General features: G+C 38.8%; 1 protein-coding gene across 2 annotated transcripts in view; it reads right to left on the minus strand.

Moving 5' to 3' along the window:
* Positions 1–5809, minus strand: part of LOC132149089 (RNA binding protein fox-1 homolog 1-like) — a 263380-nt gene extending 257571 nt beyond the window's left edge. Inside the window, exon 1 of one of the 2 annotated variants that reach the window (XM_059558021.1) lies at positions 5597–5809. In XM_059558021.1, coding sequence (XP_059414004.1) covers positions 5597–5641 — 45 coding nt within the window. In that variant the 5' untranslated portion in view covers positions 5642–5809. Of the gene's footprint in view, positions 1–5431 lie in introns of both variants that reach the window. The other variant, XM_059558025.1, reaches the window with a different exon arrangement.
* Between the last annotated feature and the right edge of the window lie 15033 nt (positions 5810–20842).

Consider the following 20842-nt stretch of genomic DNA (forward strand, 5'->3'; position numbering starts at 1 on the left):
CGGTAAAGCCTCTGGCGGATTTAAGACACATGAGCGTGTAGCCGTGCCACGGGGTGACTGGACTGACAAAACCATGCTGTGCGAAATCACTTTGAATTATCACTGTTATCATCACCAGCAGGCCCCGGCCTTATAGCACCAAAGGACAAAACGCCCAACATTGACATGAGCTCTTGATGTCCATGAAGACTGACATGACTAGTAACGCTTTCTCAAATACAAAAGCCTTAACGGATGCATGGAGCCAATTAAATCATATACAAAGCAAACACAAATTAACGGAGATGTTAAGCATGCCGCTAATGCCGTCTGCGAATGTCATGTACGTGGCGACTGAAAGATCATTGTGGCGGCATGTTTATCTTCATTTAACCGCTCCCGAGCTATTGACCTGTAAAGCCACATTTCTAATCTGTACATTGTAACACGTCAAATATATTTACAAATATTAACAATGATAAAAGCATTGATCAATGACTCATTCCAGTGTCAGGCAAGATTTGTTCACCACACAGTATCTCAAAGCAGAAAAAAAAAAGTTTATTGGGAAAATGGTGCAGAATCACAGCCTGTCAACTCAAGTCAGTTTTATTTGTATGGTGCTTTTCACAATACACATTGTTTCAGTGCAGCTTTACAGTTAACTATGATGTTAGCGTTTATAATATATTAGAATCTTATTATCTTAATATATAATGCTTTATAGTCACATTTAGCAGATTAGAGCTTGGGCGATAATAATATTTGAAACATTTTGCAACAATATAAACAACTCAAGTAGTTGAGACTTACTATTTAGTATATATTACTTTTCACAAGTACGGTAAGTATGTGTTTAAACAATACACTTCTAAATACAACTTCATATATAGAGCTATGTGATATTAGAGTTTACATTTTGTGCCAATATAAACAATCATGTATATGTTGTCTTAACTACATTAATTTGACAATTAAGGTATAAATAAAAAAAGATTCAAGCTCCCAAATTAGACAGTTAGAAATTTTAATATACTTAAATATACTGGCGAGACTGGTCAGCCTCACGTCTTGCCGATTCTAAACTGGTCCATTTTGAAGTCAAAGTAAAGCTCACATTGGCATGTTAACAAGTCGTCAGCATGGAAGTTCACTGTCAATCAAGACAAAACAAAGTATGCAAGTGTCACAACCATGTACCGGGCCGTAGAAGTGTTGCTACCAGGTTGCAAGAACATTCTGGGAAAAATGTGTATAGATATGACACACTGTTATTTATTGAGCATTACTGATTGTTCTAATTATTCTGTATTTTTGTTTGTTGTATGCGATTGCTATGGAGTAGCAATTTGACGATTTCAAGTAAATTAAATGTTCAATTAATAAATGAATGATTGTTCTGATCTACCAAATTGTTCAGCGCTACGAAAGGCTATTTTAATCATCTAGAAGAAGAGACTGTGATAATGTGATAATTTTTTTTTACAGACATTACAAACGGTCCAAAGGGGATAGGATTCTGCAGGGGAGATATAATCTTGCACCACACCGAGCAAATTCCACTTAGGTCTAATTAAATCACAGTTATGTTTGGCCATTTATGATTTCGCTTAACACTGATTAAAACAAGCACCTTTGAAAAGTGTCACCACATCCTAATCCCTTTATCCTCTCTTAATGGTTTAGCAATATAGAGATGCAGCATTGCTCTGCCCACCGTGAACGTACTTTCAATTACATTAAAAATGTCAACACAAATAACTGTGCCAACAAGCATACGCGCTGGGGTTCTGTCTTAAGCGGATGATGCAGGTGCTAAACGCTAATGGTTTTGACCACTACAATCCATGGCCAATTAAGATTTACGAATGCCTGTTTATCAATGCAAACAGAGTCGGGATTTAAAACAGATTATCCTGAAATCCATTCCCATGAGGGCCAACATACTCCATTACATTCCAATAAACTGGTTTCTACTCCTGGCCAATTAGCATCTCCCTCCCTGTGACTATTAACCAGCTATTCTGCTAGTCCTCTTCATTCACAGACCATCTACAAGCAGCAGCATCGATTGCACTGGAAACCCTTAATAACCCAGGACAACAAACAACCAACGTGGATACTTTCTTCTTGAAACTGCAGTTACAGTTCGCCCTCTGGGATTACACAATAAATCACTTGCTTATCGCCCGGCACTAGGCTTCTTGGTTGGTTAATGACATTCATCACATGTCTGTGCTTTTAAATCTCCATCATGCACTGCTACAAAAAAAAGACCACATTCAATGAATGCTGTCTAGACTGCATTCTGAATCAGACTTTAATACTTAATACACACTTTAATAGAGAAGGTTATACAGTTTTGTGCGGAAGTCAATGACAGCAGTCACTGTCAATCGTTAATTTATCTGTCATGTTCTCTCTGAAAATGAATCCAAGCATAAAGAATAAAAATGAAACAAAAGTGTCAAAATTAAAAGGACAATTAATCTTTTTTTTTCATGTATGAGCTTCTCCTCTGCAGGATTAACTGATGTCTTTCTCCCCATAGTATGCTATTGTTTCATATAATCGTCCATATTTCTCCACGGCCCATATACAATTTTGCATTGTGAAACAAATTAAACGGGCAAGTCAGTAACAGAATTATGCTATGTTAATGAAATCTGACTTTACAGAAACCAAAAAAATTTTTTTTAAGAAAAGTCACAATGAACAGACCACAATTTAGAAGGAACAACTTCAAGGTCTTCTTCTGAAAAGAATGAAAAATAATGTGTCATTGTCTACATTCATAACACCACCAAACACAGCTTTTGCCACCTAAAATATTGTTCTAGCTTCTTCAGGAGCTTTTTAACTTAAGAACGAATACTTCATTAAGATAACAGCCTGGTAGGGGAAAAAAGGAAAAGGAAAAATTGTATTTGGAATTTTTAAGAAAAACTAGCAGGTAAAGAGCCAGTTCAGAAAGCAAGACAAGACAAAATCATAGTGTTTCAGAAACAGTTAGGTTATAATAATTTAAATACTGTTTGGTCAAAAAGAGCCAAGCGTCCTGACTGGCCAGTTAAGATTTTGACTGACACCATTTAATCATGCCTTATAATTTGCACCACTCTGTCATGTCCTTCCTTTAAGTATGTTCCTCTGGTAGTCGCTAAAAAAAACGTCTGACATTAGTGGTCAAAATAGACTCTATTTGAAGGAAATGGATCTTGAAATTGAGCTTGTCTTTCTCTATTTTATTCAGTGATCAAATTCCTTCACCAGACTGTCACAAAGGTTGTTCCTACCTGCTATGCAGTAGGCATACAGTTATTACTTTATGGCATATAAATGTAGAAAATAAATTTAATAAATCACACAAAGCGAATCCTACTGATCAGAACCTTTTTTCCCCTCGTTCAAAACACAGAGAGTGTTATAGCTTCAGAATTTCATAGGAAAGCATTTAAATCTATTTGTGCCAAATTTATTTGGTGTGGAACATAACACCATAAATCATCTGAGGCATGGAGAAACCATACAGAGTGTTTTGACATATTGCTGTGCCATTGATCTTGGCACATTTTCTTCCATTTGTAGGCACTGTGTCATAGCCACAGTGATTCAGTCTCCATTTGTTGTTAAAAAAAAACATCGGCAATGTTTAGGACCATCTACGGGCTTTGTTTTTATTTTTTTTTGTGCATATTCCTCTGTGGTTAACCATGATTTTAACCACTGACTCCAGAATGAAAATTGGTCTTTTGCCATATACTATGCAGGAAACACTCCTTTATTGCAGCTCACCATTAAGCATTATAATTACAAGTCAAAATTGTAGGTTCATGTGGTCTTGTGCCTTCATGGCTAACAAAACGAAAATAGCAGATTCTTAATCAGCTTATTAAACTATTAGTCTTAGTTAAACACAAAATGCCCCCTCTGTTACGATGAACTGCTGTGTACTGAGCAAAAAAAGATGGTTCCAGGTGATTTAAGTCATTTAACGGTTGTATATATAACAGTGCTTTGTTTTAAAAGTCAAACATGGCTGCTTTAATGAAATGCAGGACATAAACATAGATCAAGAGTGACTTAGCTGCATTCTACTGACTCAGCCATGACATAATGCACTATTTTTGAGCCAAACAATATCTACTATATCTTAAGTGTTTTACATGAGACAGCTCTCTGACCATGCATTGGTGACAGTGGAATAAGTGCGGCTAAACCACTTGAGTGAAGTATTACAAGTGTCTCTGCTGTTATTAACCTAGGAAAGGTTAAGACCTCTTCTCCAGGCTCCTTCAAATAAACCAGTCTGATTAAACTGGAAGTTACAATCGCTCTCGTAAAACAGAACCCAGGGTCTGTGTGTCTACAAATATGTGTGTGAATCGTAACTCAACTGTAATAACAGTAATGACATCACTGAATTCAATGTTGAACTGCCTTTTAACTGTCATTTTGCATTATTAACACAGTTATCCTAATGAATGTTGTTCAGTTGCTTTGACGCAATGTATTTTGTTTAAAGCGCTATATAAATAAAGGTGACTTGACTTGACTTGACTAATGATAATCTAAAAAAAATTAAATAAAAATAAAAAATGGTGTATTATATATTTAATAATAATAATCACACAGAATATCAGTCTTACTTGTTAAAAAAATATATATTTCAAATTGAAAAGCACCACGAATGGTCCACACATTGCTACTACACCCACATACTTCTAGGTATTGTATATGAAACGTACATTTCTACGGCTTTTTAATCTCAGTATGAAATGAGGTAATCACATCAGAAGTTCAGTGCTCAAAACAGTCAAGTTTGTGACTAAGCGACTTCTCCCACGTCCACGAAAGACTACTCTATTCCCACAGCATAAGACAGTGAGAAAGCAATCATCAGTCCGTCTCCAAGTGAACAGCCTGAAAGGTGTTATTGTTTCTGTCATCTTCTTTGGAACCCTATTTCATATTTCCGCGTCAGGTATGTTCGCATCCACAGTCTTCTTCCTTACAATCTGACCCAGACTATCAAACGCAGATGCATTTTTCTGATCTCAGTGTGAAAAGATACACTATCATAACCTGAACTTTCCAGTCCCAGGTGAACCAGCAAAGTCCTTGGAAATAACGCTGTAGCATTTAAATCATACTAAGCTCAAGCAGGCAAACTGGTGCGAGCATAACTTTGTGATCGTTAAAATCTGGTCTATTTAGCTCGCAAAGTCCTCAAGAATGGGTATTAGTGTACTGGCATCGACCATTAAAGAGAGAGCATGACATAGGGACCATTCCTTAACTCGGATCTCGGTGCATGCCTGTACTCAAACACATGCCATGCAGAAAGCACCTGTCTCTCAAGTCCCTGAGAAATGTCCCTCAACGCCACAAAACTCAGGCGTGCATCAAGATGCAAGAATACAAGCCAAGCTGTTGAGATGTCACCACTAACCTTTGATGTTGCAATAAGGCTCAAGCGAGAGTCGAAAGAGAAGAAAAACGTGTCGGCTGAAGATTTAACGGCGGCGCACTGAAAACATCCCACGATTTCGCGTTCAAATTCCTCCTCTAACCAACGCGCTCATTTTCCTTTCTCCCCACCGCTCATGTGTCTTACCTGAAGGGCATCTCCCACGACTGCAATTAGCTGCCAAGATTTCATTGTGTTCGGGCAGCGAAAACGCAAAGGAAAAGTGCCTCCTGTTTTTCAGTGGAGGTAAACCGATTGCGCGCGGAGAGAGGCAGAACGGGCAACGGAGAGCGCGCGAGTGGTAGTCAGTGGACCGTATCCACGTGGTGCCATGTAAATGACTGCATCTGTCACTCCACGCGCCTGTGCCACAGTCATCCTTGTGATCCTTCTCAAGTTCACACCATTGAGCCTGACTTTGGCTCAGGGGTTTAGTGTAAGCAACTCGAAAGTGATGCACAAAATCCTACAGCTTTTCTGCACCACAAGTCGATCTAGTTAAGTGACAAATGTTGAGCTATGCATTCGGTCTTAAAGTTCTGTTCTGTATAGTCATCTGTTTCTTTTAAATTATAAATGTAATGCATTCCGTCTACATTGCGTTCATTCGTTCTTCGATTTAATATTGAAGTAGAGAAAAAATGAAAACGAGAATTCGACTTGATTTTATATTTTTAGGCTCAGGGGATAAACGGCTTGAGTAGGCTATTCGATTTCCACACGTGGGTGTGCATTAAATGCCCCTTTCTGATGATTGGTAAACCAAAGTATATATTTACCGAAGCTATTTTTTCTCTGTTGCTTGCTGAACATTGCACAAAAGAAAGCCCTTTCAATGGGCTAGTTCGGTGTATGTCAAAGCATTCCTTAGTCCGGTTGTTTGATGAGATAGAGATTATTCGTAATTTCAACGCTTTAGGAATCCGTCAAACTAATAGAGGACTGTTATTCTGTAGGTGCACGGAACTGTGGAAGAATCACAGGCTGCACATGTTTGGTTTGACCAATCAGCAGAAAGGAGCTTTAATGCACGCCCACATGTGGAAATCCGATACTCAAAGCAGTTTATCCATTTTCAAACTCTGAGCCTAAAAACATAAAATCAAATTTTCTACTTTAAAAAAAATTAAATCGAAAAAACAACTGAACGCAATTTACACGGAGCAGGTCCACTATGTTTTTATATGTCACATATGTAATATAGACCAAGAATTGTTGCAACACCATCAGTTTAACCAATTAAAATTTTAAAGAGGTGAAATAGCTGTCAAACACGACCACCACCCTCTGACATGAGAGCAGAGGCTTTAAAAATTAACAAGCATTTACATAAAAAAGCTAAAAGATGAAGCATTCATATTACACATGCTTTATCTGGCACAATTGTGAGAGTGCTTATATTTACCAATTTGAATTAAAAACTATATATATATACAAATCAGATTCCAAAAAAGTTGGGACACTGTACAAATTGTGATTAAAAAAGGAATGGAATAATTTACAAATCTCATAAACATATATTTTATTCACAATAGAATATAGATGACCTTATCAAATGTTGAAAGTGAGACATTTTGAAATGTCATGCCAAATATTGGCACATTTTGGATTTCATGAGAGCTACACATTCCAAAAAAGTTGGGACAGGAAACAATAAGAGGCCAGAAAAGTTAAATGTACATATAAGGAAAAGCTGGAGGACCAGTTTGCAACTTATTAGGTCAATTGGCAACATGATTGGGTATAAAAAGAGCCTCTCAGAGTGGCAGTGTCTCTCAGAAGTCAAGATGGGCAGAGGATCACCAATTCCCACAATGCTGCGGCGAAAAATAGTGGAGCAATATCAGAATGGAGTTTCTCAGAGAAAAATTGCAAAGAGTTTGAAGTTATCATCATCTACAGTGCATAATATCATCCAAAGATTCAGAGAATCTGGAACAATCTCTGTGTGTAAGGGTGAAGGCCGGAAAACCATACTGGATGCCCGTGATCTTCGGGCCCTTAGACGGCACTGCATCACATACAGGAATGCTACTGTAATGGAAATCACAACATGGACTCAGGAATACTTCCAGAAAACATTGTCGGTGAACACACTCTATAGGTAAAAAAAGAATCCATATCTAAACATGATCCAGAAGCACAGGCGTTTTCTCTGGGCCAAGGCTCATTTAAAATGGACTGTGGCAAAGTGGAAAACTGTTCTGTGTTCTTTTTGGAAAACTGGGAGGTCATGTCATCCGGACTAAAGAGGACAAGGACAATCCAAGTTGTTATCACTACTCAGTTCAGAAGCCTGCATCTCTGATGGTATGGGGTTGCATGAGTGTGTGTGGCATGGGCAGCTTACACATCTGGAAAGGCACCATCAATGCTGAAAGGTATATCCAAGTTCTAGAACAACATATGCTCCCATCCAGATGTCGTCTCTTTCAGGGAAGACCTTGCATTTTCCAACATGACAATGCCAGACCACATACTGCATCAATTACAACATCATGGCTGTGTAGAAGAAGGATCCGGGTACTGAAATGGACAGTCTGCAGTCCAGATCTTTCACCCATAGAAAACATTTGGCGCATCATAAAGAGGAAGATGCGACAAAGAAGACCTAAGATAGTTAAGCAACTAGAAGCCTGCATTAGACAAAAAAGGGACAATATTCCTATTCCTAAACTTGAGCAACTTGTCTCCTCAGTCCCCAGACGTTTGCAGACTGTTATAAAAAGAAGAGGAGATGCCACACAGCTGTAAACATGGCCTTGTCCCAACTTTTTTGAGATGTGTTGAAAATTTAAAATCAACTTATTTTTTCCCTTAAAATGATACATTTTCTCAGTTTAGACATTTGATATGTCATCTATGTTGTATTCTGAATAAAATATTGAAACTTGAAACTTCCACATCATTGCATTGTTTTTATTCACAATTTGTACAGTGTCCCAACATTTTTGGAAATGGGTTTATATATATACAACAATTGTTTTATTAATAAAATAGTTATTACTGAAATCATTATATAAATTAATTCATTTAATTTAAATTGTTGTATAAATTATTAAATGTAATAGTTAAATTAGATTATCAAACTGCATGCATACTAATTTTTTTATGCCCAATTACAGTTACAATCCAAAAAGTGAGTTTTAACAACTGGACTCTTTGTACTTTAACTTAATTTATACAGTTCATTTCATTGACCGTTGTAGATTTGTGAACAACTTTAACTAGTTAATATAAATGGCAGTATTTGTGTTCTACAGATTAAAAATGTTGAAATAAAGAATTTCAAACATATTTTCTCTATATGATGAATGTTCCACATTGGTCATGTTGTTATTTTGTGACCTACCAGCATCAGTTGTGTCTCATGCTTTATGAGATGATGAAACATGAGTGAAGTGTCCATCAGATGCATACACCAGAATCTCACAAGAAATAGTAGATTATCTGTGGAGTTTTTGCCTGCTAATTTATGAGTACTATGAATTTGGACATATTGTACTACTCTATAACCCATATTGTTTTTGCCTACTATATAAGTGTTAAATTTCAGATGCAGCCACCAAATTTTATTGTATCTTTTTATGTTCTGTGTCTTGCAACATTTCCCAGACTCCACTTTATTTTAAGAGAAATGGAGTAAAAACAATAAACCCACTCCTGCATCCATATCTGTCATGATTTCCTTAGTTACTTCTTTATCCTCCTTCAGATTTGACAGATATATACTGCCATCTGATAGCATGTGAATTCCCTTGTCGTTAACCCCATTGTATTAAGTAGTCCGCTCTAACTGTGCCCTGCCTTTGATACAAAATGCAATCACAGTAGTCAATCTCATACCTCTTAGCAGTCACTGCTGATAAGTTTAGCAAAAGGCCTCTCCCGGACTTACCCCATCCTTGGCATTAGGTCAAGAACTTGAAAGGCATTAGTTGACTGCAAGGTCCTTGGCAATTGTGACATCTGACAACCGTATGACAAGAAAATATCCCCCCCCCCCCCTCATGAGCAGCAGGAGGCTAGTGTAGATCAGTGTGATAGCAGTCACCGCTGCAAAATCCCGGTGACAGTCTACATAAATTGGGTTAGCAGCAGCCCCCACAGAGCTGCATCAGGCAGGGAGACTAAAGGACTTGTCACAGTTGACCTCTGTGTAACTACATCCCTGCTGCTTTGAAGTGCCGTAAGACATGATGTTTAATATGTATTCCTTCCTGCCCTGACATTCCAATTTCTTAGCACCTCGCAATGTTTATTAGGGTGTTTTTATGCATGCAGCCTTTTTATCATTTCATCATCAGCAGTGTCATCTGAACCTGTTTTCCCCCACCATAAGTGCCAAAATTATAAACTTATAGCCCTAGGATATTTATTAGCTGACAGCCGTCCTTCGAGCAAAACACATCATGTTTGGGGAGTTTTGCATTTGAATTTTTTTTAATCGCTTTTTAGACCTCCAGAGAAATGGCACTTGACTGAAATGAAATGTAACAGCAGACTTTAATCCTTTTCATCAAAGGGACACCATAGAGCCCCACTTTTTTATTTATTAATTTTTTTTCTTTTGGTGCCGCTCCTCAAGCCGTGACCCTATTCCCTCATGCATTAAATACCCAACACATTACAAAATAGGCCACCTTGTAGGGCCCTGCGTGTTAACACACAGCATCCCACTTTAGGTGCAAATGAGAGCAAGGGCACAGGAAGAGGACAGAGGCTAGAAAGATGGACAGTTCCATACAGTGGATTAGAGATTCCTCCATGGCAACACTATGGTTATTTATGAGCCTCCAACACAATATCAATAATGGGTTACCGTTCATCCAGGTCTCCTCGGGCACAGCCCTATAAGTTTACACAAATTAAAATAGGCAACATGCCATTTGTTTCCACAGCGCCTCTTGCTTCCAACCAGGTCACTAATGGGATTATTTAGTTCTCGTTTTTATGAGCACAAACAGTGTTGGAAACATCTGCGTGGTGTAGATTCATTCCCTTATTTCTGCTTTCTCGTCTTGTTTAATTTCATTTCTGTCAGATTTGTCCCATGCTGTGATTGACAGATGCTGGTGCATGGTTATCACAGTCTTAGTATCTTGTGGAAGACATGCAGGTAAATTAGCTGCATATATACTGTAACACGTCAAGGACGACTCTTACGATAAGCTGATAGAATCTGGGCCCTAGATAGCAGAGGCAGCGGCAGTCTCTATAAATTGGCATTATTGAATATGCTGTTCTTCATGCCCGTGCGATAAGAGTGCATTAAATGAGAGGGGTGCACAATACCGAGGAGAACTGAAAGGAGACATTTCGATTTCATTTTCATCTGTTTAATTTGTTCCTATTACGCATAACAGCTTTACCTTTGTGCTCGGGCCTCCGAATCGGTTAAGTAATAATTGTAACGTTGACACGTTGAATGATGACAAGGCAAAGCAGTCGAGGAGATCGTTGGTCACGTACAGTATATCCAGGAATAAGCTGAGAGGATTTTTCTCTCTCTCGATAGCTCCTGGCAGGGGGCCTGCCTCATCTCTTCATTGTCTGTGCGTCTGTTTAAATCTGAACAAAATTAGTTATCCACCATTCCCGTAATTACCTCCTCCTTCTTTAAATAAGAGACACCACTTGATCACCAAATTGCCTGATGGTGACAATAACTCATATTTGTGGGAAAAGTTCAGGGGCTGTGGCTTTCCATTGTGCAAAAAAAATAAAAATAAAGAAGTCAATAGAGAGATTAGCGTGTACTGAGAAACTCAATATATATTCAAATATGAACAGCAATGCAATTTGGAGTTAGCCTTCTAGACTATTATCTTTGGATAATCTCATCAGATTCTTTTTATTGCTTTCATTTATTACTCTGCCGTCCTCCCAGATTCAGCCTGGGCTGTTTCATCATCTTATTTACTAAGAACAACTTTGAAGCACTTAACAGTTGCTTTCCCCAGGAGAGCCGGTCAGGGCCTGGACGCCCGGAGCTGCACACTACCTCAGAGCCTAATTGAGGGAGATGGATAATGGAAGTGACTCCTCTGCCTTGTGAGAGAGAAAATTCCATCTCGCTACCAATCCATGACTAACTCTCAAGTTCAAAACCGTGTGACTCACCGGCAGAGCCCCGGCGAGAATTAAGATCACAATCTATGGCAGATGAATCCTTATCTAATTGAACTGATACTTTATGATTTAAATAAATGAGGCGAGAGGCAGCATGACAGAAGCGTGGCGTTGTCGCTTTGTAGCCACTTCGTTCGCAGCCATATCATTTTGTTAATACGCAGATTGCTGATACCAAAACTCACGAATACCTTTGGGATCATGCTGTAACCGCTGTCGGTATGATTGAAATGCAAGTGGGGCTTTCCTCTGTGCACTGGGTGGGCAGACGTTAGGTATACCAATTGGTGGCCTGTCTTTGTAAGACAAAGGCAGCATGATGAACGCTGTCAGGCACGTTTATAGCTGCCATCTCGATTTCGTCCCGCCTTCTACCACCTTTACCTAAAAAAGGGATATTTTTTTTATTCTGGAGTTGGGCCACGGAGCCTCATCCATCAATGTGGCAACACATGGTGCTGCACTGCTCATACCTTTACAGCCAAATCAATAAAACAATTCCAGCCATCTCCGTCACACTCCTGAGTTTCACTGTGATTATTTCGAGCAGCATTCATATTTCTTCAATGTGTGTATAAAATGCCTTGGGCATAAGGATGGAATGTTGAACATAATATTGATAGATGCAAGAGTCATTGACCTCTATTTCACCATGTTGTGGGTGCTGAGGGCTCGTTAGAGCTCGCTGAAGAAATCTCCTGCAATACAGGAATGGAGACTGATGAAGAGAATGGGCTTTTGTGTCTATCTTCAATGTGAGCGAATGACTGTCTTTAGGTCTCAACAGGCAATGGCACAGAAAATGAGAGAATGAGAAAAAGAAAAAGAGAGGAATGAAAAGAAAAAGAGAATATGTGTCGGCAGTGGGCGGATTTGGGACAGGTAGCAGATCATTTAATGCTTAAAGCTCCTGCTATCTGTTAGCATTCCTAACAATCTCAATGGAAATACGCAATCTGAAATAAGCCAGCTTGGGACCACTGAACTTTGAGCCAGTTGCAAAGTAGTCCTCAGATGTCTTATTACTAAATAAACGATTATTTTGCAGACATTATTACTTCTCAACCTGCATGGCATCATTACTGCCAAATTCATGTTGTTGAACCAATGATGGATGTTTTAAAAAATTACTTCGGGTTTGGTAAACAGTCATGACTAGCTAATTGATTTCTGAATCATACTATTATAGTTAAGCACCCCTAAATGGTCACATGTAAGGAAGCAGACAAAAAAACAACCCCTCAAAAAAACATCTATTTAACATCTGACAGGAAACCACTTAATGAGACGTACTGAATATGACTGATCTGAAGATGATGTAGTGCAAATGTATTAAAGAATACATTTTCCAGATGAAAATGCACACAATCAACAGATCTCCTTAAAGGTATGATGCGATTTCAATTTCTCTTTGGTTACAAGCTCTTGGTGCATAAAGAAGATATGTAAATTTGCAAAGACTAAAATCTAAAATCCAAAGAGATATTCTTTATCAAATTTAAGACTCTGCCACACCCCCCTAAAATGGCTTGTTCAAACACGCCCCCACATGTCTACATCACTATGTGGAAATATTAGCATAATGCCACCCAAATCTTAAAGCAAAGAAAGAAGGCGTGGTTTCAGTAACCGCAGTTAGTGTTGAAGCAGCCATGTCATGGAGATGCTGTGTGTATCTAGGTGAAAGCAAAAGCACTTTATTTGGCCTTCCAAAAGTAGATGCATTTAGGAATCTTTAAGATTACTTATAACAGAAGGGCACCGCATTTTATGGACGACTTTTCGTGAACCTGGGAGAGGAGGTAATTCTGACTTTGCTACGATAGTCTGACGGCTCTGAATCAGCTACTGTAAGTATATTTTGTTATTAGTTTAAGTTCTGTGTTTGCTACTGAATGTTCAAATGCGGAGCTTTGCGCATCACGTGTGTGTGCGCGTGTGTGTTTGTGTGTCTATGAGAGAGAGAGAGAGAGAGAGAGAGAGAGAGAGAGATGGTCACATAGTGGAGTCAGCTGTCTTAACAGTTGGTGGCTTGTGTACTGCAAACACATACAAGCTTCATAACTGTGTCTGTCACGTGACTCTGTTCCCCTTTTGGGCTTGAACTGATGGTAAAACCAAGGACATTATTAACTGTCTTTACATTTATTTTGAAAGATGAAGCTTGCGATTATGGAAAGGGGCGTTTCATTTCCAACGAGTGCTTGCGGTGATCAGCCAATAACAATGCACTTGGTCAGTTGGCCAATCAGAGCAGACTGCTCTTGTCGGAAGGAGGGACTTTGTAGAAAATGATACGTTTCAGTGAGGCGGGGCATAGAGGACCTACAATAATGTACATTATTTGAAAAATAATGTTTTTTGAACATTAAAGTATGTCAACATATTTTGTTACACCAAATACACAAAATAAAAAAGCATCATATGACCCCTTTAATGTATGTTGGCTATCAGGGCATTATCATCCTATCATGATACCAATTAGCGATATGCTAAGCTAGTAGCCAGATCAAAAACATAGGGTGTTATTGCGATGTCTTCATATGCAGCAGCATATACTGGTTAGGTATTTTTTTGAAGCATGACTACTGGTTTGAGCTGGTTTAAGCCTGTCCTTAGCTGGTCATGATCTGGTTTAAACTGATCATATCCTGATCAAGTTCATGACCAGCTAATGACCAGCTTAAATCAGCTCAAATCAGCATACTTCAAAACATACCTAACCAGCATATGCTTCTTCTTTTTTCAACAGAGTTACTAATCAAAATAGATCATTTTAAACAATTGGCACTATGCTAGGTAGTTGGCAAAACTGTTAGCTTGCTAACTAAAGGCTAACTGAAAATGCAAAGAAAGGGAAATGTTTAATTTGTTAAGTGCAATGTGTCATTCAAAAAACATGATTAAACTCTGTAAAACAATTTTACAATCAGACATTGAATAGTGTACACATATTTATATATATATATATATTTTTTTTACTCAGCCAGTGAAATGGCTTTGAAAACAATAGATGGGATTGTGCAGATAAGATTTTGCACAGCAACAACATCTACTAGCAGCCGCTAAGGGTGCATGCTAACCAGCCAAACAACAACACGCCGCTTCACCAAAGCCATCCTCGTCATATCAACCTGCTCAATCTCTGATTCTGTTGCACCCACACAGAGCTCTCATTATCTTCTACAGAGTTTATTACGTTTAATAGAATGGCTTAGCCCTGCTTTAGTAACTTGTATTGGGAAGGTAAGTCAATTGTAACTGTGAGCTGTGCTTTGGAGAGACAGGAAGAAAGAAGTTTGAACTTTAGGATGCTACAATGCACCACTCGATAATTTGACACACAGCCCCCTCCCCCTCTACACCATTAAAATACAAGAGTTAGTAACAGCAAAGTTGGGGAAATATTATTACTTTCTTAAATTATGTATAGTCTGTAATACATACACCATGATAAACAACCTTCATGAAATATTTAACTGGCTCCCCTCTGATCCTCTCTCATTCTCTCCATTGATATGACTTTCCTCTTTAATAGTGTGCGGCAACCACATAATAACCTTTGTCGTCGAAAACATGCTGTGCTGTGCGTTCGCCACAGAAAAGAAAGGAAAATAGGAAGGGGAAAAAAATGTGCTGTTAAATGTTTGCTTTAAAATTCATAAAGCGCATTACTGGGTGAGATGGAGCGTGAAAGGATTCTATCCAGTGAACACACATGCAGGCTACACTGGCTCAGAGCATATACAGGCCTGGCTGCTGTTTCCTACCCTCATTTAATTGCACGTTTCCATGGTTACAGCCATACTTGGGGAAAAAAGACAATAAACAACAACAACAACAACAAACAACTAAAAATATTATCATCCGAAGCATTCAGCCAAAATAAGGCAGGTGCGAAGACGCTACAACATATATAAGCTCAATATTTATTTTGACACCATGCTATTGAAAAGGAAGACTTTGAAAATCAAAGTCAAAGGTTTATGTCTTTGAGACAGTAAAACTTTGCTTAGTCACCTAGGAAACCTAGCTATATTTTTAGTCATGCAGCCTCTAGTATTTTGCAAACATATTTCTTCCTTTGTAACGGATTTCTCATTCGGAAAAGTGCAGCGGGTGAAGGTTATTTCAGACAAGAGGCACGCTCGAACACATTTACATGTGAGGAGTACGGCCGAGAGCATGACCTGACTGCATTCATTCCACTCTGCTCAAGAGTTCAGACTTAACTGATGCAATTCCAATGCAGGGAAGATGCAACCCCACTGCAGTACTGGACATTTCCCATCACCGTGAACTACTCGAAACCCATTTTACTTCTCCCCAAGCACTGGGAGAGCATGAGACGTTCACACACAAGAGTGCATCTTTTTTTTTGTCCACCGGGGATACATCAAATGAATATCCACCAGCATTGTTTGGCTTTTATGCTGAGAAAATGGAGAATGCCAGTATGAATTCAGAGTAGAAATAGCATGCCTTCACCTAGCTCGGGGCTGTCACAATATGTATGTCAGTCATGTGACAAGCACAGTGCGATTGGCTTGGGCTTAGAAATGCTGACCAAAGAATAAGAAATAAGTTTTTTTTTTCAATCAGACAAAATGATACCCTCACAGCGTGCAGCCGAGTTCCTGTATGAGCCTTCGAATGGTTTACGCGATCAAGAGCAACCCTCTTAACATAATGTCAGAGATAATACCCCCGTCACAAAGCTACCATCTGCCAGTTAGTTTGCGGCAATCTGCAAGATGAGTGACTAATGCCGGAATGGAGGGTTTCGGTGCAAGAATGTAAATGAAGAAAACTCAAAACAAAACTCTGTCAAACAACATAACACTGGAATTCAGTAAACATGCCTTTTGTGTCCTTGTTGAACTATTATCACAATTTTCCATCACAATTCACAATTTTTTCACTCACTCACACACACACATTTATACATGTCATTCCATTGCACTCAAGTGTGCATACCTGTTGTGCAGAATTGAAGCAAAATTTTAGTGATGCACTGATGTAAAAAACAAAAACAAAAAGAAAACTAGATGATATGATATGATATGATATGATATGATATGATATGATATGATATGATATGATATGATATGATATGATCAGGACAAAGAAAATGTTGGCATTTTTTGTCTAAAATGTAAAAAAAAAAAAAAAAAAAAAAAAGATCAATCATTTCAAATGCAACAAGTGAATTTGGGCATCACAACATTATAAATGATAAAAGATGGATAAATATTACAGCATTAACTTTAGCTTTGACATCATAGGGGAAATTAACAAGCACAACTACTGTATATATCCAACAATGTAACAATTAAAAATGGCTTATGGTATGGATATATCATGCATCTCTACTATCTATGCATGATTAATCTGTTAAAAAAAAAAAAAAGAATTGCAAAAAGAGTTGAGAATTGCTATGTTAGAACACCAAACCCTTGCTTTACAGAAAGCAGGTACAGCACTGAGAAACATTAATACTTAGCCAAGGTCAGTACCTGGAGTCTGTAACTCAATAATCTGTAGGCTAAGATATAATCAGAGAGAGACAAGTAGTTGTTAGTGGTCCCTGCACACTGAAGAATGAATCAATCCATCCAGTGACAGAACAATTCCACGAGCGGGGGATCAGCTTTTCTCTTCAGCAAAGATGACAGACAACTGCTCTTGATTGGCCATTGAGCAAGATGTGTTCCAAAGAGCTGGAAGACAAAGTGACATAAACGCAATACACATTTCGTACGCGATAGGTTCTCGCATTAGCTGCTGACAAAATCGTATATTATCATACTCTTGTCCTTAAAAATGACAGTAATAGAGGAAAATTGCTCCAAGTAAGACATGCAACCTGATTGAGTCTTATTACGTGGTTTGTTGTCCCTCTGTGTGCACAGGATAATACATATAATCATAATGCAAAATGCAATTTACTCAAAGACACCTCTAATCAATGAATCTCAACCCTCTCTAAGTTTCAAACAGGGACATATTTAATCCACATCACATATACCTTTCCTGTGAGTGTGCACAGTGTTTTGCCATTTTGAAATTTCCCAAAACGCATTGACCCTATGAAAACAGCTTGTATACATTTGCTCCTCCAAGAGCAAAATCAATTAGGTGAGTGACCACTTTTGTCACAAGGCATTTAAGTAGCATGTTTATTTGTTGCTTTCTCCACCAGTCAACATGCTCTTATTCACCATGATCAAGGTCACTCTCCTCTATTTATTCTGCATTACCGAGTCGTCAACCACAAAACCCCTTCCCTCCTTCCGAATCCGGACTGATGCGCAAAGACCCGACTACTGTGGCCAATACAACTATGGCGAGAAACCAAATTGCCTCACTGACTTGGCCTCCGTAAATACTTAAATTGCCATAGACAGATTGGACATCGGTCCTATCTGGACACAATTAACCACAGAGGTCCAGCTAGTGAGCCCCAAAAGATCCCTCTGCCCTTCAGAGTTATCAGGTGCGCCTGCAGGACCCTGATAAGACCAATAAAATGTGGTTGGGGCACAGTGGAGGAATGCTTCATTCGTCCTCAGAACAAGCCTTTATCATGTGCTTTCCCTCATCCTCTGTCAATATCCCCCAAAATGGCAACTGTTTGACCATATCAAGCAAATTACTAGCATCAAAGGCAAACGGTAGTCAAATCGGGGCGAGCTGAAGGGGTTGAGTGTTTAGGTGACACAAGCAGGCGATGGATCTTTGTCGTGAGTGAAAAGAAAGGAGAGGGAGAAATCCTCTTATGGGTGGAATACTGATGAGAGTGTGATTGAGCTGGTGCGCTAGCGATGGAGAAGTGATGTCACTGATGAGGCTATTGCAGGCAGCTGGAAATGACAGCAGAAACCTGACACCAGCTCTGCCTTCTGGCTCAGACAGTCTCCTGCTGCTCATCTCTCACACTGCACAAACCATCTGAACTGGAGTCAACAAATTTCTGGAGATTCCTTTTGTCACACCGACATTTGCTAATGGCTGAGAAGGCGACTATAAAAGAGGCCGTTCAGCAGCTTTGTAAGCACAAATACAAGCGAGGAAATCCCAATCTGCTACAGATGACACCTAATAACATCACAGTATGGGAAACACATGAACGCTGCATAATTTCAAAGCCCTGTTTACAGACCAAAGAAAACAAACTCTCTGTAACAATCAAGTACTGTTCGTACAAGAATCCAAATGTGACATTCAGACAAAAAAAGGCAGGAAAAAGCAGATCATGACATTTTAACCATATCAAAGATGAAGAAAAGCCAATCAAAACATGAATATTAGATTTATTTTTTGTCCACCAGAAAAGGGCCCCGGCTCACTCATCCAAGGCATGAAATTAATAGCATTCATAGCAGCAGGCAAAGGGGAAATGTGTTTCTCTAGATCCTCTGCTTCCTCCCCGCCCCAGGCGCTCCGCTAGACAGTTATATTTCACAGTGAAAGCTAACAATGCTGCCGTCTTAATGACCCTAGCAAGGCCACATTATTCCAGAATTTGTTTGTGCATTTCCACCCCCAAATATGCAATTACTTCGGTGCTCGTAAACAAAGTAATATCGCTAGATTACAAATCTGACCCTGCGGTACAAACTTATCCATTGTCCCCTCGTGACAACACCAACGAGTCTTACCCTCGAGACAATAAAGCAAAACTGCTTTAAATATATAAAGTTTATATATAAATAAACACAGTGTTGTGCCTGAACGCGTTCATTGAACGATAGTTCATGAACTCGTTCATATTTTGGGCGAACGTGAACTGAACGTGCTGTATTAATGCCTGATGAACGTTACTGTGAACTCGTTCATTCTGGTGTCTGTGAACGGCACGCTCTCTCAGGTTAACTTCGTTCAATAGGGTGCCAGATTTCTATAGAGCCTTCCAGGCGAAAACCCGGCTAAAACACACTGTAAACGGGTCTTAATATGTAGCGGAAAAACACCCAATCTGGCAACACCAGCCACCAGTGTCGCACCGCCGTCCGCAGCATGCGTGACGCGTCAACAAAAAAAAAAAAACAGCAAACGACAGCAGCATGTAGCAAGAAGGCGTATGATCATTTAAAATAATTTTATGATGTTTATGACTAGGTCGGTGAGAATGGAAGACAAAGCATTAAAGCAACAATGGGGAAATGCTGTCCCCTCAATGCTAATGTAGACCCTGGTTGGATAAGGATTCAAAATTGGATATGAAGATGAAATCTGACGCATAGCTTCATTGTTAAAACTGATAAAATAATTGCTGTCTGTGATTCTATATGGGCTGTGGCAATAATTGTGAAAAATAATAGCTCGCAGCAACGTATGGAAAAAAAGAACTATGAACTAGTTCATTTTTGGAACTGTGAACTTTAGTTCAAAATTTTGTAGTTTGAACTATGAACTGAACTAGTTCATTTTAAAATTTGTTAATTGAACTTTGAACTAGTTCATGTAGAAAGTGAACTTTCCCAACACTGTATAAACGTTCATATAAGCAATATGTACAGAAAAGTCGACCACTAGTGAAAATGTTTTTTTACTGTTTTGCAAGGTTATTTACATAATTTAAGAGTTGAGCCAACCTGAAAACATAATGATTTATATATAGATTTAAAAAAAAAAATATATATATATCCAAATGTCATTTCTAAGCAATTCTAAATGATTCTGGTAAAGATGAGTATGCTAGAATATCTATGTGAAACCTGTGGTATTTTCGGCAGTTCCAACGATTTAGGACCAGTCAGTTGCTGGAGTCTTGTGCAGGCAGGAGTGAGACTGGATTGAAGGGAGAGATGTGGAGCTCGTTATCCTATATGTTTTAGGATGAAGGGTCTGTTTCACATACAAATAAATGGACAGCATAGAGATATTTTCCTCACACTGAATTAAAATGTACATTACAAGACAATATCAAAGCCCGAACTCAGCCCGTTTCCACTGGATGGCAGTGTCTGTTCAATGAAAGGCAAATGGATGGTTCTACATTCAGTTTTGAGTTAATGTAACACTTAATATAACCTAGTTTCATTTGTGCAGGAAACATAACATGCTACCTGACTGCTGCGTGGTTCAGTCTACTAAATAGAACTACCCGTGATAGTATCATACACTGATCAGGTCACTGGTTAGGTGACTGCATATGTCTCTTGGCATCCAAATTTCCAGTTTGTGACTAAAGGCATCTGACTCACAAGCATTCCAGCTCATATCTCAAAAGAAGGCATCTTCTCATGACAACAGATG

Source organism: Carassius carassius, chromosome 9 (genome assembly GCF_963082965.1).
Source record: "Carassius carassius chromosome 9, fCarCar2.1, whole genome shotgun sequence".
In the NCBI taxonomy this organism is placed as follows: Eukaryota; Metazoa; Chordata; class Actinopteri; order Cypriniformes; family Cyprinidae; genus Carassius; species Carassius carassius.